Below are 23116 nucleotides of genomic sequence, written 5' to 3'. Positions count from 1 at the left end.
CGAAAACGCTTCATTGTGGACAGAGACAATTCTTACATGAGTGTGAGAGCAAACAGCAACAGTCCTGGACAGCCATCTCACTGAACCTGGACATTCCAGTCGCTCAGGTGTTTATGTTTTTAACAATCTTCTTGTTTTCTAATGTGAATACCAGAGTTACTGAAATGTCCAGGTACTATGGGATAATTATATGGGTGAAATGTATTATGATAGTCCTGGACATTGCAGTTATTGGAGAATGATAAAATGCATGGACAGAAGGATGATGGATGGCCTTTGAAGCAGCAAATCTCATTAACAATACCGGTTAACATTTAGAGATCCACAACAATTCTTCACATATGTGATAGATGATTCATTGTTCTCTTTCATATCTAGACTTTATCTCCACACTATTACATATTTAAGATGTATGGAGCTGGAGAGTGTCTTCACTCAGAGAACCAAGGTTACAATGTAACCACACTTTTCTATTGAACTGAGAGCTCCTTACAGCTCCAGCTCCTTACATATGGAATATACAAAGGAGTGAAGAGATGGTCTCTTCACATAGAGAACCAAGGTTACAATGTAACCACATGTTCTTTAAATAGGCTGGTTGTTCTTTTCCTTAAAACATTTTCAGCTTTAATTTGAAGGAATACATTGACTGCAAGGAACAAAACATTGACTGGGGGCACGACTCCTCAAATTTAGGGAAGACTTGTGGGTACCCATAGAACCCATTTTCATTCAGAAAAGGACCCCTTTGAAAATGGCCATGCCAGTTGCTCCCTTGTTAAAATTTAGCCTAAATTTGGAACATGATTTACTCCCCTTTCCCAACAAGTTATGGCGATATGGTTGTCATTGTCTCGTTTAAGTAAACTGAAGACTCCTAAAGACATTAATATCAGCTATCATAAACGTCTTCCTTGGGGGGCCAGCAATTTGTATCAGGGCTGCCATGGCCACTGGTGCTAGCAACACACAAAAAATGCCAATGCATTAGTCTACTACAAACGGCCACAGATTTGTTGTGAAACAGTTGCAGCTAGGTTAGGCAAAAGTAAAACAAAAAAAAAAATGGACAAATTAAGGAAAAGTACTTTTCATACTTATGTGAAGTGCTCACATAAAGTACTTTGTGCAGATACGAAGAGTCCGAAAAAGGGACACAACCACATTGACATTTGGTCGCTTACCGAAAAACAAACAGTGGTGTTCTCGTTGAAAGTCCATGTTTGTTGGACCCACCCCTCCCAGCTACCCTACATGGACTTTCTCACTCTTTATACTTAATCAATGTGTCCACCATGACAAAAAATGTGCCACTGACTTTGCAATGGCATTGTTTTTGTGTTGCCAACACATTACTTTAGAACATTTCATACCCCCCACTGTGTAATCCATTTTTAAGAGTTCATGTCTATTTCACGTATTTCTATTAGACTGGGCTGTCATCTCATGACAGCAATGTCAGGTTTTTACAGATTGTTGAACCGATCAACATTTTTTAGCTGATCTTCTACTCTCTAGTCTATACATTCTAAATTCATAATCATAAAAAAAAAACACTTAACAAATGTGACTAGTATTAGTTAATTAGCACATCCTGCAAGCCTTTTACCTCACTATCGGCCCAGGAGGACAGTGGACTGCAGCTCCGCAGACAAACCTTCAATTATCAGCTGTAGCAATTTGAATCCAACAAGCACAAATCCAAGTGCTGGGGGTTTCACTGGGCTGGTGGTCACCCAGTACTGGATCTAACCTGTGTGACAGCAGCAACAGAAAGTCTGCTGATCTAGCGGGGAGTCTGAACAGTCCTGGATTAGACCCCTGGTGCTGGATTTTGTGCTGGCTGGAATGAAGTTGCTACAAGGCACTATCTCAAAGTCTGTGATGGGAATGGTTGGTTTGAAAGGAATCGTGATAAAGGTCACTTGCCAAGAGCTTCCCCACTAACCGGGGGGTTGTAGTTACCTGAAATGTGAAGTTCTTCATCCTCTCATGTTGTACTGAGGGCAGACTGGACCAATCTTGGTGCATACATTGCACCTTCAAATAAACAAACATGCTAGAACTGCCAATGTATCTGTCACTAAATTAAAGCCAATAATGCCTCAATGGTGTAGTATATTGCGAAAACGACACTCCTTATAAATAAATCATGCTAAATAAATCACATCCAGGGTTAAGAAAGATAATCCCCTGTGATCCCTGTATAGTCCTTTGGGCCGATTACAGCACAGACAGTAATTAAAGGTGGGAGGGAGCAGAAGGCAGGATTTGGCTTGCTTTGATATGTCGTGCTGCTCAGGGGCGGGGGTGTTCAGCAGGATGATTAGAGGTTAGAGCAGCCATCGGAGGAGATACTGATTGTGGGCTGCAGGGGTGCGCTAACACCCACACACACCAGTAACCACAAATTCAGGTCCGTGTGAAGGTTTGAGAAACTATTGGACCTACAGACGAGGATTTCCACAGACCTTAAAATGAGGTTCAGTAATTTAACCTCAGAACAGAGCAACATGAATGGATGTGTAAAACTGGCTGGGAGGTGAGTGTGACAGAGATGCACAGAAATAAAAGTGACAAGATGAGATAGGACATGCATTAGTAAAGCGGGACTGAGACATGAGGTTAAAATTAGTTTTAAGGCTACAGTGAAATCAAATCAAAGGCTGCTGGGAAGAAAAAAAGGGAATAGAAAGTGGAGAAACAGAGAAGACGGAGAGCGTGCCAGATGACAGGGTGAGGAAAAAGTAACACAGGGCTGGGCAGAGGCAGGGAGGAGGGAGCGAGGGATGAGAGAAGGGAGGAGTGGAGTGGTTGATGGTTGCAGCTCTGCCCATGGAGAGGTGCAGTGATTCATGATGTCACGTGGTGAAGACTGGGTGACTCATCCACCAACATCATCATGCAGCCACTGCAGAGCACCCAAACACACACACGCACACACACGCACACACACACACACACACACACCTACACACACAAAAGTGCACACATTAGACACACGTATGCATGCATGCTCATACACACACACAAACACACACACACACACCTACACACACAAATGTGCACACATTAGACACACGTATGCATGCATGCTCATTCACACACACACACCTAAACACAAAAGTGCACACATTAGACACATGTATGCATGCATGCATGCTCATTCACACAACACTGCAAGCTGATCAAACATTTTCATGAGCATATAAATTCTCAGTAGTAAACATCAAGCAGCATACTCATTAAAAGTGATACATTTATATCACACACCGGCAGCAGATACAGGCAACAATTTACAGTAATGCCTATATATAGCCCATGAAAACCTATGGTTCTCTCTCTCTCTCTCTCTCTCTCTCTCTCACACACACACACACACACACACATACCCACATCCACTCTGTGTGACTTCGCCTTTACATCTGCTGTGAATAAGCCCTGTTGATTATTTCCATTTAGCCCATAATATGATCAAATCTCAGTAGGAGCTACTATTCCCCCAATATATGCTCTGCTTATTCAGTGTGTACTTGTACAACAGTGCGTATGATATCTAATGAATTGGCAGCCCAAGAATGGCATTGTCACATTGCATACTAAACAAAAAGTTATTTACTTAATTTGAAATTACATAGATAAGGCTTAGGCAAATTATGTAACATAGATTTAATTAAGAAATTGTTTGGCATCGTCACATTATGTACTTAATATTAGTTACCAAGGATAGGTTTAGGCAAATAAAGTTGCGTAGCTAAGGTTTAGGACAATAGACATGGTTGGGCACCGTCACGTTACATACTTAACATAAAGTTACAAACTTAATGTTAAACTATGTTTGTTGTGTTTATGCAAGGTTTAGGAAAATAAATTTGGCAGTGCGTCCAACCAACCTGACAACCGCAAACCACATGTAACTGCACCAGGTCAGGACCTCTACATCCAGCATCTTCACCTGCAATATCTTTTGAGAGCAAGTGCCCCAACAGCTGATCCAACAATTGATTTGCCAACCAAAAAAATGTCTGCACAAACAGTCAGAAACCATCTCAGGGAAGCTCCTCTGCTTGCCTATCATCCTAACCATGGTCTTGACCTGACAGCAGTTTGTCATCATAACTGACTTGACTGTGCAATTTCTCACCTTTTATGGCCTTGTGCACTTTACAGAAGGGTTCTCTTCAAATATTAATCCCAGTTTAAACAGTACTGGGCAAACTGCATGCAGTGTTTATAGCGTCTTGTGGACGAGAGGTTTTCCATAACCAATGTTGGGATCAGAGTGCCCCATGGTGGTGGTGGGTTTCAAGGTATCGGTTGGCATAAGCTGCGGACACATGTAGGATTTTTTTTTTTTTTTTATTGCAATTTGAATTTACAGGGATACAGTCATTATAACCTGACAATGGGTCCATTGTCATTTTATTCATCTGCCACTATCACCTTATGTTGCAGCATGTCATGATAATGCACAGCCCAATGTTGCAAAGATCTGTGCAAAATTCCTGGAAGCTCATCTAGGGCACTATAGTCATGTGAAATCCTAATAAATCTTGTTTATAATGACGAAACTTCATACTTTTAGTTGGCCTTTTATCGTGACCATCCTGAAGCACACCTGTGTGATAATGATGCTCTTCTAATAAAATGCTAGTATTTAGAAATAGATTGCAAACCACCAAACGTGACACGTTAACTAAAACTATATCATCAGAGTTCATATTCCTATATTGCAACCCCACTTTCTCACCGGTAGCGTGGCCGAGCGGTCTAAGGCGCTGGATTAAGGCTCCAGTCTCTTCGGGGGCGTGGGTTCGAATCCCACCGCTGCCAGTAGCTTTTTGAGAAAGCAATACAGATGCTAAACTAACTTTTCCTTTTGGTTTATTCTTGTGTTGCCAGGAAAAGCATGAAAATCGTCAAGCGATTTATTTGTAGCTCTACAAATTCATTATGGCTGCCATTTTGTGTTTCCTTTCCTATTTAGTCTGCATATCCCGCAGATCTCTTGACCTCAACTTGTTTTCTTTAACATTATATAATCCATAATTTTCATGGTTGTCAAGAAATGCATACAGCGTATAAGAAAACAATACCTGGAAGAAAAAGCTCAGGGCGAAGAGTTTCCAAGTCTATGACACAACCCGGAAGCATTTAGACCACTAGCTTCAAATTAAAATGAGAAAGGCTCAAGTGCGATTGACAGTCCACTTTTTTGTTGTTGCACGGACTGTACATATTTTAAAAATGAAATTAGCTTGTAGGTGTGAGTGTACTGCCATCATAACCCAAACGTTATGAAGGCTATATTGCATTTTACGGTTTAATTCCAACAAACAATAAACAATAAAGCCATTTATCAAATCTGCATGTAAGTGATTCATTTTTTTAAGGTAAAAGTTAAAGGGTAATTAAATGTTTAATTTAAGAAAATTACGTAAAAATAAAAACAAAGTAAAAGGAATTATAATATTAAAAAATACTTTAAAATCTAATTTTGTAACATAATTTTAATCATGTAATTTTGCTAATTATAAATAGGTTAGTTTTCCTTCAGCTTTTTTCTTTTTCCCTAGACATTTTTCCCCATCTTAAACAAAAAATCTAAATCTAAATCTACTAATTTGTTGCAGTTTATGGAAAATTTCTTACCAAGTTGCTCATTGCCCTTTGTAAATGTTTTTGAAAGGAATCAACAAATTTGATCAGAGTTCAATGGTTTAAATACTTGTGAAAGGTATCTGAAGCAGCACCAGAACAGTAATGTCAGGTTTCAAAGGGTTAATCGTTATTCATTAAAAAAAAAGTTCACGAGTTGGAAAAAACACCACATTTTTTTGGAGGAGCATTTAATTTGATTTAATTGTTTTTTATTTAATATTATTTTATTTGGATAAATTAACTAAACGTGGTTTAGATTTTAGCAATCTAAAATAAAATAAAAATGAATTGATCTGCAAGTATTTGCCAGATGACGCTTTTATTGTGAAAGTACCGCATCGGAAGACGTATCGTTGTCGTCGCAGTTGAACTCAGGCCGGTTGTATTTGTCCGCCTCTGTGTAAAGACACGCATTGTAGATTTAGTTTAACATTAAAATGAAAGTTTGACCCTGTGAGTAACAGACTCGGGACAGAGTTAGTGTTGTGGTTGCTGTGTCGGTTTAGTTTTTGTGCTCGACGTGAGTCGACATGAAGCCGCCTCCTCGGAAACGAAAGAAACCAGATCGCATTTACCAGCAAAGTGGACCACCTTCAGGGAAAAAGTCCTCTCAGTGGCAGCCGGGGGAGCAGAGGAATCTCCTGAAAGCCCTGAAAAGACTCGGCAAGACCACATTAGGAAAGGGAGATATCGACTATGACTTCCTGAAAACGCACGTGTCTACTCGGTCCACTTCAGAGGTAACGTTACGTTAAGTTTAGAAACCATTTATTTCAGTGAAAACATACATTTTGTTAGCACCTTAATGAAAACAGTGCTTTGTGTTGCTTTTCAGGGGGCGACCGATATTTTTTTTCAGAGCCGATACATATTATTAGTAGTTAATTTGACCAATAACAGATATTTAGAACCGATATGCTTTTACAAAAAAAAAATCTTTTTGTCATAATTTTGAATCTGAAATATAACAAACACCAAACGTTGTTTAAATGCCTTTAACAAATGTTTAATCTAAACCGAAACTTTCAACATAATATAGATAAAGTTCACAGCATTTCTTTTTTTTTGTAAAGTCAAGTGAAAATTGAAATGAATTAATATGAAAAAGCTCCCTGAGGTTTTACAAAGTAAAAATTCCTCCCATGCTGACACTTTCTTTGCATTTTTTAAATAGGCCTAATTCATTTTATCTGCAAATGTTTGATCAAAACTGAAACTTTTAACAGCATGCACTTTTTCATAAAGTCAAGTAAAAATTTGAATTAAAAAAAACAAGTACATAAAAATAGGTCCCTGTAGTTTTTCAAAGTAAAAATGCCTCCCACGCTGACACTTTCTTTGCACTTCTTAAACAAGCCTTATTCATTTTTACCTGCGGTCAATACAATAAAACGCCAATGCTGATAATCAGGAAAATGCCAAACATCAGCCTTGATAATCGGCCCGGCGGATAATCTGCCCCCCTTTAGCGCGGCGTTTGTATGTAAAAGACGTGGACTGTCCCCTCCTTCATGTAGATCCAGTCTGTGGTGGAACACCTGAAGAATGAAGTGATCTCACTGGCCGTCTCCCAGCTGCAGAAGAAGAAATTGGAAGAGAGGAATGACAGAAAGCCGATTGAGGAGTGGACACACATGGCCTCTGTTACGACTGGAACCCTGGAAGACCCCATTTCCACTGCTTTCTCTCAGGTACTGCCTGCCAGATAATATTGTATGAAGCACTTTGTGTTGCAGTTCATTTGTATGAATAGTGCTACAAATGAAGTCTGATAGAAGCATAAATAGATAGATGGTTAGATCGTAAACAAACGATGCACTTACATTGCACCTTAAGTAGCATATTAACAGACAGGACAGAGGAGATGTTTTGCCAGACCAGCTGGACATACTGCTGATTATTTGTGTGTGTTTGGCACCACTTTGAATCTTTCTCCACTCTCCTGTCCTCTTGTTTCTCAGATGCTGATAGTGTCGTCCACAGAGCCCCGCACCCTGAGGAACCGTGACCCTCCCCAGATCTACAGACCACCCAGAGATAAAGAAAAGCCTTTTGCTCGCACCATCCCTTTCAGACCAATGCCCCATGCACCGGTCAGAGGTACAGACCCTAAGATCCTCTGTGCTATCACGCTAACTATTAGGGGTGTCAACGTTTCCAATTTTTTCTACACGTGTAAACGGGACTTCTAACCGACGTGTACCCAGTTACACGATTTATGATCTTTTTCTATCGCAGTTGCGCTATATAACCACTAGATGGTTCTGTCTCCATTCAAATACCTCCTAATCTCATTAAATCAAAGCCATTCCAGTAGTTGGTTATCGCACAAAAACGTTTATTCAGCGAACAGAACTTAAAAAGTAGGCAATCCATCTCACCATTTAAGGCTTAGACCTACTTATGACAGAAAGTAAAATGAGTTGAAAATAAAATCATCAATTTTGACAGACAAGAAAACGTACAAGTGAAAGCTGGAAAAGGTTTAACCTTCTTTTTTAATCATTGTTTTAACTATTGCTCATTTTTGTACAATATATTTTTTTAAGCTCCGCTTGTTCATCGCTTGTTGCTTGTTGTCCATGCGGCCCCGAGTCAACTTGAAGTGACGCAACACTGGCTGTGGCTGCGTTTTTTTTTTTTAATATCAACTTAACATTGCCACCTGTGCATCTATTATGTATGCGGATAACTGCATTAGTGGGAACATTTAAGCGTATAGTTAGTTAATGTTATTATCTTAAGCTTTCAGGCAACATTATCACCCCTAAAAATACTATTGGTGAGAAATGAACGAGGAGGAGGAGAGGAAAAAATGACGTGTAAACGGTTATTGATTTTTCTGAACGGTTATGATTTGTTATGCGTGTACCCGTTTACACGTGCAGATGTTGACATCCCTACTAACTATATATTGATACCATGAATTTGTGAACTTTCCACTTGCATCTATTTGTGGTAATTTGTGTTTCTTTGTAGTCATTTGATTGACTTTTCAAAGACAAATGTCACTTGAATCATACTCTCTGACCCATACTCAGATGTATTGCAGTGTTCCTCCATGTTACTGTGATATTAAGAGCACTTTGCAGTTTTAACCCTCAGGGACTTTTTTTACGCACTCATCATTCTTCATTTTTTGATCATTTTGGCTGTGTTCATGCATATGCCACACATTTTGGCAAGATTGTGTATTTTTGTTTAATGCTGGAATTTCCAGCTCAGCTCGTACAATAAGTATGAAATACACTGTGTAAACCAAATTGTTACATTCTGATTGTTAAGTTAAAAAAAAGCACAATTGAAACCCATTCAAACTGCAATTTTTGATCCCACAGCCATCGAAGCATAGAAACATGCATTGTATTATTTCTGGGTGTCATTCTGGTCTTTTGCTTTTGAATTATAATTTTTACAATTTTCCACCGGACGATGTAATTTTTACCATATTTGGCATATGGAGAAAATACATGCTATTTCCACTAGGTGCACTGTCACAATTAATGTTGCTGCTAATCATTGACATATCTGAGACTGTGATCATTAAAAAGAAATCTACTTTGCAAAAAAAAAAAAACATAGTGGCTTCATGACAAAAATACTGGCATTTAAAGGATTACAATTCTGAAATTTAATCAATATTTGATATTTATGTTTAGGACCGATGATTAAAAAATGAACTCATAGAAAGTATAGGATAATAATGTATAATATTTCTTAAAGCTTGATTTTTGAAAAACTCTTTTTGTGTGCAGAGCATTACGAGTGTGTGTAATACTGAAGAGAGCCATAATGTTATAATGTAGATATTTTTCTCCCTTTAGTTGAGCATCCTGGCACCGACAAAACTGCTCCTGTCTTAGTAATCAAGACTCCAGCACCAGCCATGGGCCCGGCCAAAAGACTCCCAGCACCATCCAAAGTGATCAGAGTGCTGAACAGCAAAACGTCTCCACCACAACAACAGATATCAGCTACAACCTCATCTGTTGCTATCCTTACCTCTCAGTCCACTGCAGCCTCCACCTCTCAGTCTGCTGCTGCCTCCACCTCTCAGTCTGCTGCTGCCTCCACCTCTCAGTCCACTGCAACCTCCACCTCTCAGTCTTCTTCCACCTCCACCTCTCAGTCTGCTGCTGCCTCCACCTCTCAATCTGCAGCTGCCTCCACCTCCACCTCTCAGTCTGCAGCTGCCTCCACCTCTCAGTCTGCTGCCACCTGCAAGCCAAAGGCAGCAAAAAAGCTCAATGCACCTTCTACATCCTCACAAACTGTGACAGCACTGACAGGAAAAGTCACACCCACTTCTGGCTCTCCTGCTCTATTAAAGACCAAGAGTGGCAGCTCTGCAGCCCAGACTACCCAGCAGCCCTTAGAGCAACGCTTCACCACCTCTACATCAAAATCTACTTCATCCACGCCTCCCATACCCAGCCAAACTCCTGCCCCCAGCAATGCATCATCCTCAAATGCGTCCCCCTCCAACTCCGCGCCCCCATTCTCCACCTCTGCCGCAGCATTTCACGCCAAGTTTGGTCACAACTATGCCACAGAAGACAGTCCCCCGGTGTTTGGCGTCAAGGGCGTAGTGGACTTTGAGAGGATCTATCGCTACCTGAGTGTTAACCACAAGCCCAATGAGGACTGCAGTCTCACACCCATGGGTCAGTCAGACAGTCACTGCTTGTGTTGTTTTAAAGTGTATTTTAATGTTAACATTGAGACATATTTAAAACATCTGTAGTCACATTAAAAATACAGCACATGATCAGTGCAGATCAGTCACCAAAAAAAATGCTGGCATGTACATTTCTGCAAACCAGAGATAAGCTACATTTGATTGTTATTATTTAGTGGATGTTACAACTTTAGGTTTCAACAACGCTGTGGTTATCGTGTAGGTTTAGGAAAAGAAAACACTTGGTTGTGGTTAGGAAAAGATTACATTTCGCTTAAAATATCCGTCTTTTGAAGCACAAATACCCACTGGAAATGCAGCAATGTTGTGCTTTTCATTGCATTATTCCCGCCGATGGGTCACTACAAAACATCCACATTGGATCCTGAAAAGCTCGTAGAAAATCCCTGAAGGTTCCCTACAAAACACCAAAGTTGAGTGCCTATAAAGCCGTCGGGAAAGAATTGCTACAAAACACCTGCATTTAAAGCCTAAAAAGCTTCAAAACACCCATGTTTTAAGCCTAAAATGCCGCTGGAATAACATTGACAGATTGCTATAAAACACCACTGTTAAGAGTCTAAAAAGCTGCTTGAATAACACTGAAGAATCGTTACAAACACCTACATTTAGAGCTTAAAAATGTTTGAAGCCTAAAAAGCCACTGGAATTACACTGACTGGTCACAACAAAACATTGATGTTTTAAGCCAAAAAACCTTCCATAATGACACTGACAGGTTACTACAAAACACCTACATTTGAAGCCTCAAAGGCTGCTGGAAACTGCATTGACTCCAGTTATGTTTTCTTTTTTTTTTTTGGACTATGGTCTATATGGCCTCCAAATGTTTTGGTTACTGTCCATGTTTCTAAAAAGCAACTTAAACATTGTGAGGCATTTCCCACCGCTGCATTAAAATTAACCAAGTTTCTGATATTATCTTGTGTTCTCCAGAGAGTGCTGTAGTGTTGGACCTGTTGATGTCTCTCCCAGAGGAGCTCCCCCTGCTGGACTGCAACAAACTGCACAAACATCTGATAAAGGTACAACTTACTACACACTGCTTAGCTGGTCACTTTTTATAATGTACAGTAGCTAACACAGAGCTCTGTCTGAGTGGTTGGAGGTGAGAGTGTTGTTCCTTAATTAATTTTGTGCCCCTTCAAGGCCTATAGAGGTCAGGCTGTCCTCACAGTTTGTGTTGGTAATAAGTGTAAGAAAAACACCTTGTTAACCCTTAGGGACTGTTAGGCACATTTTACACACTTTTCATTATTTATTTCAGAATTTTTTCTGCGTTCACACATGGCATAAATTTCGGCAAGATTGTGTATTTTTGTTTGATCTTTGAATTTCTAGCTCAGCTCCTCTGAAATACACTGTGTAAACTAAATTGTTACATTCGGACTGCAAGAAATGCACCACTGAAACCCATTCAAACTGCAAGTTTTGATCCCACAGCCATCAAAGCATAAAAACATGCATTATATTATTTCTGGGTGTCATTCTGGGCTTTTGCCTTGGAATTTGTCATTTTGACTATTTTTTACTCAATGATGTCATTTTTACCATATATGGCATATGGCGAAAATACATGCTATTCCTACTAGGTACACTGTCACAATCACAGTTGCTGCAAATAAATGACATATTCCAGGCTGTGATAATCAAAAATATATTTAGAATTTAGTATATGGAAAAAATGTTTAGGTTGTTTGTTTTTTTTTCAGCCAGAAACATAGTGGTATCCTGACAAAAACCTTGCATTTAAAGGGTTACAATTCTGAAAATTAATGAATATTTCATATTTATGATAAGGACTGTCGCTGGGTAAAAAATTGATATCAATGAAAAAAGAAAATAATAATGTATAATATTTTTTAAGGCTTGCTTTTGTGTGCAGCGATACGAGCATGTGTAATATTGAAGGGAGTCCTAAGGGTTTCTTATTACTTTTCCCTTATATTTAAAGATATTTTAAGTTCTAGACAATATTGACCTGAAGACTTAAAATAGGGGTAGATTTACCTTATAATGGCTCCACTTTTTTAATTATCGTCTGTCCTACAACTGAACCGAAGTGGTCGATCAAACAGCATATGAAAATGAAGATGTCTGTCCTGGTATTTGGAGCCGTGTTGCCTTTAAATGGCATGCAACGAAAACGCTGTGGTTTGTAAAACCTGCTGGAAACACAAGGCAGGACCTAGAATCAAGACTTTACTAGGTGGTACAGCTTCAGGTCACAGGTCTTGGAGTTCTGGTGTCGACACACAGACCAGAGACCTGCAGCAAAACAACAGGACCCCACCAGAAGAAACTATCATTTTAAAATCTGATTCAACAATCCCCAAAGTCCAGTTAAGCTGACAGCCGTCCTCTGCCTGCCTCCAGATGTACCGATACCTCTCTTCCCCCGCTGACTCCAAGATGTCAGAAGAAATGTTCAGAGAGCTGCAGGAAGGACTCAGCGCTCAGACAGAGGAACCCAGCGGTCCAAGCAGCAACGAAACAAACGGTCAGCAGAACTCTGTGGCGACATCCAATGGTGGTGATGTCACTGACATCAGTGCGAAGACGCTGCCGCCGGGTGACGCTGAGAGCCAATCAGCAGGGAGCAGTAACAGACTCAGCCCCCCTCCCCTCAACCCTTTCATGGTGCCACTCAAACTGCTGAAGCGCAAGTAGCTCCAGTTCAAGGAGTGTCAAACTGATGTGCAATAGTTTGTATAGCATGTTTGTTTATTTTCTATAGTAATTTATTTTTATACTAATTCTAGAGTTGAGCTCCAGGTTGTTTGCTTACTGTTCGGTCAGGGCTTGAGGATGGAACCCGAGTTCCCAACTGAAGCTCCAGTATCGAATGTCCGCTCAGATTCATTGTCTTGTTTTTTACTTCTTTGATCAGATAGTGTCTTATCTGATCGGATAGTTTCTCATTTAAATCAGAATTCTGTCAATTTCAGACATTTCCCTTTTATTCAGGCAAAGTTCTTGTTCAGTTCTGAAGACATTAAACACTGATTAAACTCTTTAAAAAGATAACTCGACATGAATGCAGAATCTGTAAGCAATGGGACAAGATTTTGGTTTCTGTATGTAGTCTGAATAATGTCGACCAATAGTGTTTCAGCAAGCCTAGGTTGCTGGTAAACAGTCTGTGTTCAAAGTGAGGCAGAACAATCTTGAAACCCATCAGCTAGAGTCGGATGACGATGTAGCTTTGTTTTAGCTTTGCATTATGTTTTTGGGTTGTGTGTCTCATTCTCATAAACGTGATGTCTTACTGTCACCTCGAGGGATTTTTTTTTTCTTTCCAGATTTTGCACAAATGTTCCTTCAGACTCAAGTGTAAACTCATTAGATTTTGGTGGTCAAAGGTCATAAGTCAAGGTCCACATGACCTTGCATCCAGTGAAAGTGCCATCTCAATGAAGCCTTGAGAGATTTTCTTTAACTTTGTTAAAAAAAATCCACTTTGATTCAACAATGAACTGGTTAGAAATTTGTGGTCAAAGGTCAGTGTGACCTTACATCTCTCTCACTTTGTGAAGGCAATATCCCAAGAAGGTCTTGAAGGAATTAACTCAAATTTGGCACAAACGTCCACTTGGACTCAAGGATGAACTGACTAGAATTGGTGATAAAAGGTCTGGGTCAGTATGTTTTAATTAATCATTTGCGTTAGAAAATGTCAGAAAATAGTGTAACATGCCTGTTGCAATTTCTCAGCATTTTACTCAGTTTACTGTAACACAGACTCAGCAATGCTCACGTCAAAAGCCAGAAGTGGTGGATTTTCCTATTTTTTTCCTATTTTAGCTTCAAATATTACTAAAATGGTTATTTCATTATCAAAAATACTCTCTGCGTATGTTAAGACCTAATCCATTCATTATCTTTTTGGGTTGTCCGTCCCATTCTAAAATCTGGGCAGAGGGAATTTCCAGCTCAGCTCCTGCAATAAATCTGAAATACACGGTGTAAACTTAATTGTTGCATTCATACTGTTAAGTGCAAAAAATGCTCCATTGAAACCCATTCAAACTGCAATGTTTGATCCCACAGCCACCAAAGCATAAGAACACGACTGTATTATTTCTGGGTGTCATTCTGGGCCTTGGAATTGTCATTTTGACTATTTTCCACCTGATGATGTCATTTTTACCATATTTGGCATATGGAGAACATACATGCTATTTCCACCAGGTGCACTGTCACAATCAATGTTGTTTGAAAAGCACATTTTGTGCGCAGGGTGTGTGTATTATCAAAGCGGGCCCTGGAGGTGAAGTATTGATTTGCCATCAGCAGAGAAACTCCAGCCTGAAAGTTTTTGTAGAGGTGAGCAGTAGTTCAGCGGCACTGAGAATCCAAAGGAACTTAGATTTACCAGTTTGTATTTTTTGTCGCAACCAGTACTATAAAAGTACATTAGGAAAAGATTGTGTGTGAGTTAAAATCTCACCTGGCAGTTGCACTGCAGTGACACTAGGTGGCAGCCAAAGCCATTTACAGGCTTCAAATGGGCTTTTGGAGGAGGACGGTCCCATTGGGTACCAAAGCTAAATACTTTTTCCGTTTGACTTAAAACTAACTGTAGAATCAAGTATTAAAACCTATGAAGAAATCTACCATTAATGACTGGACTGATTCAAATAACTGACCTCCAGATTTAACCCTTTGAAACCCAGAACAGCATCACTTTTCTTGTGCTGTGTCCACACACCTTTCACATGAGTTTTAACCTTTGAAATCTGGAAAACTGGTTTGATTTCTTTTGAAAACATAGCTTAAAAGGCAATGAGCAACTTGGCAAAAAAAAGTCCTGAAAATTGCATGAAATTTGAGAAAAAAAATTGATGTGAGAATTTGTATAGAGAGAAAAAGTATTAGACGATAATAAAAAAAATGTGGGAAAATGCCCAGAAAGCTATATGTATCATTGTTATAATTATTACCAACTACTTCATTTACATATTTATTAATTGTTTTTCATTTATATTTTTTAATTTTCATGTTTTGTTCTGTTTATTTTTTCTTGTCTTTTGTGTACATTTCTTGTATTATGTAGCTTCTTTCAGTGTTTTTGACGGAAATCAAGCCAAAGTGGCTCAGGTTTCAGAGGGTTAAAAATGAGTATATGTTCAGTATGGGAGATTGAAAATGCCTACAATTAAAAATAATCATACAAATAAAGTTAAAGACAACACACGTTGTCCTATATGTCCATTTTATAGCATGCATTTATCGACAGAATTAAAATGATGCTAAATGACAACTATTGACCTTTTTGTTGTGATAACTGAATGTATTGTTTTTCACTTTGTCATGAATTCACCCCGTGCCGCAGTAAAACCAAATTATAACACAGAAAACAAATTTAGAGTTTTATATTTTTAGTGTTCAGTGGAGAACAACATAGAACGGCCATAATAAGATAGAACTCTGTTTATCTAGAGGGAGATGGTTGTGCAGCAGGTGTAGAAAAACAAAAGAAAAATAAAATAAAATATATTATGCATAATAAATTCACTTAATGAAAAAAATAAAATTATTATTCTGAATTAATGAGATTATAATCTAGATTGTAATGGGAAAAAAAGTCTGCTTTTGTTTTCTGAAAATTCAGGTTAATAATCCTGATAATTCAGGATTCAGAATTTTTTCTCTCAAGTGAATTCAGTACACTTCTGCAGATATGTATTTACAATATCACAATTTAGTGCAGACGTGAAGTGTTTATGTTTAATTCCAAATATTCAGTGATTGTCCATGATATAGCTCATTTTGACCAATAGTTCTTTGTAAGGCAGAGAGTTTTGCTGATAATAATACAGAAAAACAGATCAGAGATATTCTCCCTGCAGAAGCTCAATGAGTTGTAAAGTTTAACTGTCATAAGAGGAGAGGACTTCCTGTGGTGCATACATACATACATACATACATACATACATGTCTGTACTCAAGTCTTAGTTGTAAATGATCAGCATCCTCTCTATACCGAAATGAAAAAAAATCAACTATCCAATCATGGCTTAGAGCTCTGCTGGACAACACTGAAATATAACACACCCCTTTAGGTCATTTTCAGTGTAGTGATTTGAACTTAATGTGGCGTGAAAAGTTCATGTTACTCTAAGAGGAGCTGTATTCCCTGCTCTGTGTGTCATGGAGCAGCCACTGTCAGGGCCGGCCCAAAATCACTGATAAGAATCAGAATCAGAAATGGTTGGTCCCTGAGGGGAACTAGTGGTTTGTTACAGTTGCTCTGATCCCGAGCATATAAAATTATAGAAAGCAGAAAGAAGTACCAGCACAAAGTATGCAAAATATAAAATAGAAGCACAGTAATAATACAAACAAGTAGCACTTGTACATAAATATGTAAAAAATTAAAAGTATGTATTAGTGTTATCGCATTTTGACTTGGTCTTGTCTCTGTCTTGGACAAATCGGATTTTTAATCAAGTCCATTTGAGACCACACAAATTTGATTGGATGTAAAACTTCCTTTCTCAAGTCGATTGAGAAAATTGTTTTTACATGGTCTTGGTCTCAGCTATTATGGTCTAGTACACATGTACGTATAATGTGCCAAGTATGAAATATGTGTAAAAATATAAAATGTAAATGCAGTAATAATAACAACATACAATTACCACTAGTATATTTAGGATTATGAATATGTTTATGTGCTGAGTGTGTAAACCATGTAAAAATCTAAAAAATATGTAGCTTTAGCTACAATGCAAAGTATGTAAAATTAGAAATATAAAATATGTGTGATGTGAACAGATATTCTTGTCATTCTCGTGAAGGTGATATCTCAAGAATGAGGCAAATTTCCTCAAATTTGGCTAAAACGGCCGCTTTGCGTCAAGGATGAATGGATTAGAATTAGGTGATTGAAAGTCACTGTGACCTCACAAAACGTGTTTTTGGCCAAAACTCAAGATTTCATACGCTAATTATGACCGAATTTCACACAATTGTCTAACAGGATAAAAAGAAGTGTAGGCATTTTAAGCAACTTGCAGGAATTTGCTCTGTAGTGAATGATTTGTGATGCAGATTGTAGATCGGAGGCTCACTCTGCTGCTGAAGAGGCACTTTTGACTTTCTTTTTGCTTTATTAATCATTTTTATTAAAATATGGCTTTCAGATGACAAAAGGGAAACAAAAGTGCTGTTAAAAGCTGAAGGTGCAGTAGAGCCGGAGCGGCATTGCCATGACACTCAGCTTGTGTTGACGATAATGATAAAAATAGCCTGCCATGATGTCATAGCTGGGAGGGAGTGCACGGTTTTTCTTGTTTTGTTTTACTGCTTTATAACATTTATATTGTGCAACATTTATCTTTGGGTCACTAAAACTGAAATCCTGATTATGCAATCACAAAGAGCAGTGTGTCATTCACTTTCCCGGGAAACAGAAACATATGAAAAAAAACTGAGGAACGAAAAGCACGTAAAATAATTTTACCCTTAGGGGTAAAATAATTAACCCTTAAGGGTAACTTATTGCCTAGAGATGATATATAAACTATAAAATACTTTTTTAAATACAGTTTTATTTAATATTGTATCCATCAGAAGCCATATATCAGTGTGGATGTCAGCATCACTGTTTCTTTTGCTTTGCTCTCATCATTTTGGGTCCAATATGTAGTGCAGTGTGTGTGTGTGTGTGTGTGTGTGTGTCTGTGTGTCTGTGTGTGTGTGTGTTTGTTTCATTTTTCGCCACATCACTGTCACAGAAATGTGTGGAGCATGAACAGGAATAGCTACAGATTCCAAAGACCTAAAAATAAATAAATAAATAAATAATATATATATATATGTATATATATATACAATAACTTTATATCAACATTGTTTTTGAGTTATTTTCTGTTTAACCTATGTCACAATGGGCCTGAAACAAGCTGATTTCTGAAATAAATCTGTACATGTATAGTTCCACTGTTACTTGGTATATGTACAGTATTCATGGTTATACTGATTAATTAATGTATGTGTTCTATTAATAACTGGGGGCTATGTCAGGCTTTAGTGACTAATAATTCGAACGTGATCCCACCCTGGAAAAACAGAAGTTACTATTTCTTCACTAACCCCCGCCCTGTGGTTCCACCTCACTTTTAAACAGCTCTGCTATAAACCTTTGACCCTTTAGTGTCAGCAGTGACGAGCTGGGCTGTGTACTGTGGAGTCACATACCATATATTAGCCAAAAGCTCTGCATGTCTTTATACAGTATATTATCTCTGCGCTCAGATAAGGTGTGTTCCATCTTAAGCCACTGTTAACTCCAGATAAACACACACACCTTCGCTGAGAACAAGCACTCATGCCAACACCTGGCTGTGATTTCATCACCACCTGTAGATGCTCTTTTTTTTATATCAGAGCAAATGAGCATTAACTGCAGAGGCCTGTGAAAAAAATCCATAATAACGCAAAAAAAGGGAAAAGAATCAAAAGGTATAAGGTCCAGAAAGCAGCAGTGAGGTCCACTTTTTAGCTTTTTCCACAGCTTTCAACCACACCCCAGTGTCATCATTAATAGATGTGTTTGCCTAGTTGTCGTGGAGATCTTATGTCATGGTCACCATGTGACCTCACCTTCAATCAAACGATAACATAACAGCGTCCCATGTGAATGTCCTTACTCTAATCTGTCATTATGTCACCAATTTTAAAAAATCAGTTTTGATATTTTTTAGATGAAAAATGACCCATCTAGACTTCAGATAATTCATAGTTTTCTTAAGATAATGCGTTCTTAAAAACTGTTTTGATGAATTTGAAGATGTGGGAATCTGTTAGTGGATCAAGGCCAAGTGCGGACATTTCCATTCACCTTTCTATCAGATGTGTTAAATTTGCTTTCTTTTATTTATTTGGAAGTGTTGGTGGTGCTTTTAGTGGTTTGGACGGTTGTGGCATCTTGCTGCAGATATCGTGCAAGTGCGTTATAAGTAGTCACATATATCACATGCTATGGTCCTTTTTACTATTAACTTGAATTTGTTGAGTTTGAGTTTGTTTTGTTCTTTCCTCTTCTCCAGCGACGAAATTACTAACAGTACACATAGAGTGTAAAGGAAATTATGGGAGAAAGAGAAGAAAAGGTGTGTAGCCATTAACAATAACTGTATCATCTTCGAGTGGTTTTATACTGGACCATGATTGCTCTTATCTCAGCCAGTCATGCCATCTGCAATTACTATACACCTTTAAACTGGGTGTATGCCTTCACAAAGAGCTTATCCACTTGTGCTGACAGCTCTACAGAGCTTACGTCCATATATTTGTTGAGGTGGCCATTTCCACTTTTCAACATTTGGATTTGGGTCTGTCATTCCTGACGTACACCGCTGCGGGTCATGGCATTTTCTTCAAATTTCCTGATTATCTCTGCTCTACTCGTCTGCTTATGTTCTGCTGTTGGTAAGATTTGTGAGACTTTTTGTAAAACTCATAAAAATCTCAGAATTCTTCCATGAACAGGGCTCAATGTTTTTTTTGTTTTTTTAATGTCAGCTTATTACAATGGAAACCTTCTCAGTTGAATGCAATACAGTTAAATTCAATTCCATTTTATTCTATTCTGTTCTATCAAAAATCACAAATCTGCTCTCGTTTTTGTAATGGATTTTCCCTTTAATGGTTGTTTTGACTGTGCATGTGTTAATGGGTAGCATTCAGATTTTGTTGGTTTAAGTCATTTAGTAATTCTGAAATAAGGCCACCTTTTGAAAAAGTCTTTTAAACTGGAATGTGTGTGTATTTGTATTTTATTTTCACAACTGATTTAAGATCAGTTAGAGTTTTGATTGGAGGTGGGTGATATGGGCTTAAAATTACATCATGATATTCTAAGAAATATATAGAGTTTTCATTTAAAAGTATCCACTGAGTCAGTAAGCTGAATATTTACAGGCAGAGTGTTTCATATTTTGGGGGCATAGTAGCTAAAAGAAGCATCCCCAAAGGTTTTTGTAGTGACTTTGGGAAAAATCAAACCAACAGTTGTGGAAGTTCTCAGGGTTCGTGGAGGATCATAAAACAATAGTGAGTCCATGATATAAGAGAGGCTGTTTATTGCCTTAAAAACTGATAGACTGACTTTTAAAATAAATTCCAAAAGATACTGAGAGCCAGTGTAGGTTACATAAAACATGAGTTACATGGTCTCTCTTTTTATGTTTTATTACAACTGGCAGCAGTATTGTGAATCATCTGTAATTTTGCAATTGCTGCTTTAGGTGGGATAGTGTTTCAATAACCAAGATGACCAAATCCAAATGCATGAACAACCTTCTCAGCATCTTGCTATCTCAGTAGAGGTCTCACTTTTGTCGTATTATCTAAATGATAAAATACAGTTTTGGTCAATGAATTAAAATGGGCTTTAAAATTGAGATCAGACTCTAAAATTATACCGAGATTTCTTACTTGAGGTTGTGTCTCAGAGGCCAAATGTTCTTATTTTTGGGGTCAGCCAGGAAGATCTTATCTCCATTTGGCTTGAGGAAGTTCTTGCTCATCCATTCGTTGATGGCTGACACCCTGTTGGACCGGACAAAGTTTTTGGGTCATCAGCCCTCACAGACACTTACAGCTCTGTGTTGTCAGCATAGAGTCGCATCAGTCTGACGGATGATGAATCCCACGGGCAGCATGTTAATCAAGAACAGCAAAGGTCCTGAGACACCGCAGAATAGTCAACATTAACTGTTCCTGATAATTGCTACTTGATTCTGACATGTAATTTTCTCTCACTAATATAAAAATGTTAAAATTTTTGTACTTTTACTTGACAATGATTTTTTGTTACCTTAGTATTTTAACACTATGGTATTGTTACTTTTACTTGAATACAATCTTTGAGTACTTCTTCCAACCACTGCTTCAGCAAAACCATAAAAATATGCTTCTCACTACATTTCTGATCCAGGTGGCATGTTGTAATATAGAGATATCACTCTCTGAAGAAACACACTATCAGTTACAACCCAGTTCACTAGATGCACTGAGCTTGCACTGCAATAAATCCTACTAAGTTTGTGGGAGGTGCAGACTCATCTTTATTTTGGAGTTTGTAGTTTGCAACTGTTGACCTTATTGCCTAACACAAAGAGATGTTTCTAACATTAAGTATACCCCATAATTATAATGACCATGGATATGAATATTTTAACATTACTGACCTGATCTCCATTGGGTGAATATTAAAAAAAACAAACACATGGTTCACATATTAATATCTTTGAAATTAACTCCCAATATGGCTAATTAAAATTTTTGTTTTTGTAAAGTAATGTGTTTTGGTATGGTGCTAAAAAAGTCCTTACCTAAGGCTTAACCTTAATCAGAATCTTGAATATTTTAAGTTTGTCAAGTTTAGTATGAAAAAATCATGAGACAAACTTGCAGGATAAATCCCAACAAGTTGTTGAGTCCAACTGATATTTCTAAGATTACAGTCATTGTTGCATAATGGGGCCTTTACTTTTTTATTTCTCATGATTTGGACATACCATTCCCTGGCCCTACCCTGGCCTCTCCCATGCACACCCAGTTCGGGTAGGGCGCAGCACAGAGCGGCATTGATTAGCCATCCAGTGGGGACATGAATAATAGCGGTATGCTGCTATTGCACCTTCAATCTTGCAACACTGAAAATTTGGCCTGGGTGGAGGTCTGCACTCTCTGAGTGCCCCTTTACTGTATTAATGGCAACAGCATCTGCACTGTAATTCTTTAGAGCAGCAGAAAAAAGAGTCTCATCTCATTCCCTGGATGACATGGGGCTGGTCCTGGTACAGATCCAAAGTGGACTTGCTGTAGGGCCAGTATTTTAGTTGGTGTCATTCTCTCATGGCTACAGTAATCATTGATGTTTTTTAATGGTTGCAGGCGATGCAGATCAAACTGTAGTATAGATAAAATGTTGTAATCCACATTTTAAGAAAAGAAAACTATGATTTTTTTTGGCATATTTGAAGTGAAGTATTTGTTGATATGTGTTAATACTGAGGTCATTTCAATTTGTGTTGGTTTTTAGCCTTATTGGTGTTGCCCATTGGTCTGAAGTCAGTGTTTGCAATATTTGATACAATACACAGTAGTGGAGGAAATATTCAGATCCAAAAAAAAACAAAAACAAACAAGAATACCCCCCCAAAAAAGCCCCAAGCTGTTAATATACTCTCTGACATGTAAAAGTCCTGTATCTAAAATTCTATTGAATTGAAAGTAAAGAACCATTGACAGAAAACTGTACTGTGTATAGATTTGTCACCAGTCCTGTCAAAGTCAATGTCATAAATTTACAATATTACAATAGTAGCAAACAGACGCCTTACACATCTTTGTCTACAAGTTACACACTGCTAAAAGAATAAGACCATAAACAACCCACACCACCACTGAATGTGGTTCCAGCATTCAAATCTTTGAGGATGCATTGGGTATATCTACACCTATTGGGATCCAGTAAACCGAAAGCATGTTAATACCAAGTGTAAACAGGACCAAGGTTACTATAAATCTCTATAAATCTGCTAAATTCTACCACCTGAATCCCCAAGTGTATTGTGAGCTTCATGCTTGTATTTAACAAAAAAACAAATATACAAAAGAACTCATTGTCTGTCCCAAACAATTACAGAGCTTTAATCCTTTTTTACCTGTCTTTTCCTAGAATATTTCTCAAGTCATGATCAACAGTGGTCCAGAATCAGAGAGACAACAGATGCCACT

At 38.2% G+C, this 23116-nt stretch overlaps 1 protein-coding gene and 1 non-coding gene across 2 annotated transcripts; both read left to right on the top strand.

The window, feature by feature from the left end:
- The first annotated feature begins 4751 nt into the window (after nt 1-4751).
- Nucleotides 4752-4833, top strand: trnal-aag. The gene has a single exon. It is a non-coding gene; the product is annotated as a tRNA-Leu (tRNA).
- A 1200-nt stretch (nt 4834-6033) lies between these two features.
- On the top strand, nt 6034-14414 carry snapc2 (small nuclear RNA activating complex, polypeptide 2). Its single transcript, XM_042512806.1, has 6 exons — nt 6034-6401; nt 7179-7352; nt 7623-7761; nt 9486-10325; nt 11297-11385; nt 12737-14414. The coding sequence occupies exons 1-6, from the start codon at nt 6192-6194 to the stop codon at nt 13028-13030; spliced, it is 1746 nt and encodes a 581-aa protein (XP_042368740.1). The 5' UTR covers nt 6034-6191; the 3' UTR covers nt 13031-14414.
- The last annotated feature ends 8702 nt before the right edge of the window (nt 14415-23116 follow it).

Source organism: Plectropomus leopardus, chromosome 23 (assembly GCF_008729295.1).
Source record: "Plectropomus leopardus isolate mb chromosome 23, YSFRI_Pleo_2.0, whole genome shotgun sequence".
NCBI lineage: Eukaryota > Metazoa > Chordata > Actinopteri > Perciformes > Serranidae > Plectropomus > Plectropomus leopardus.
This window is presented reverse-complemented; position numbering and strand designations above follow the sequence as displayed.

Coding starts and splice junctions, on each gene's coding strand:
- snapc2 (XM_042512806.1), top strand. CDS start 6,192: ATGAAGCCGCCTCCTCGGAAACGAAAGAAACCAGATCGCATTTACCAG. Junction 7,353..7,622: donor TTTCCACTGCTTTCTCTCAG/GTACTGCCTGCC, acceptor CTTGTTTCTCAG/ATGCTGATAGTGTCGTCCAC. Junction 7,762..9,485: donor GCCCCATGCACCGGTCAGAG/GTACAGACCCTA, acceptor TTCTCCCTTTAG/TTGAGCATCCTGGCACCGAC.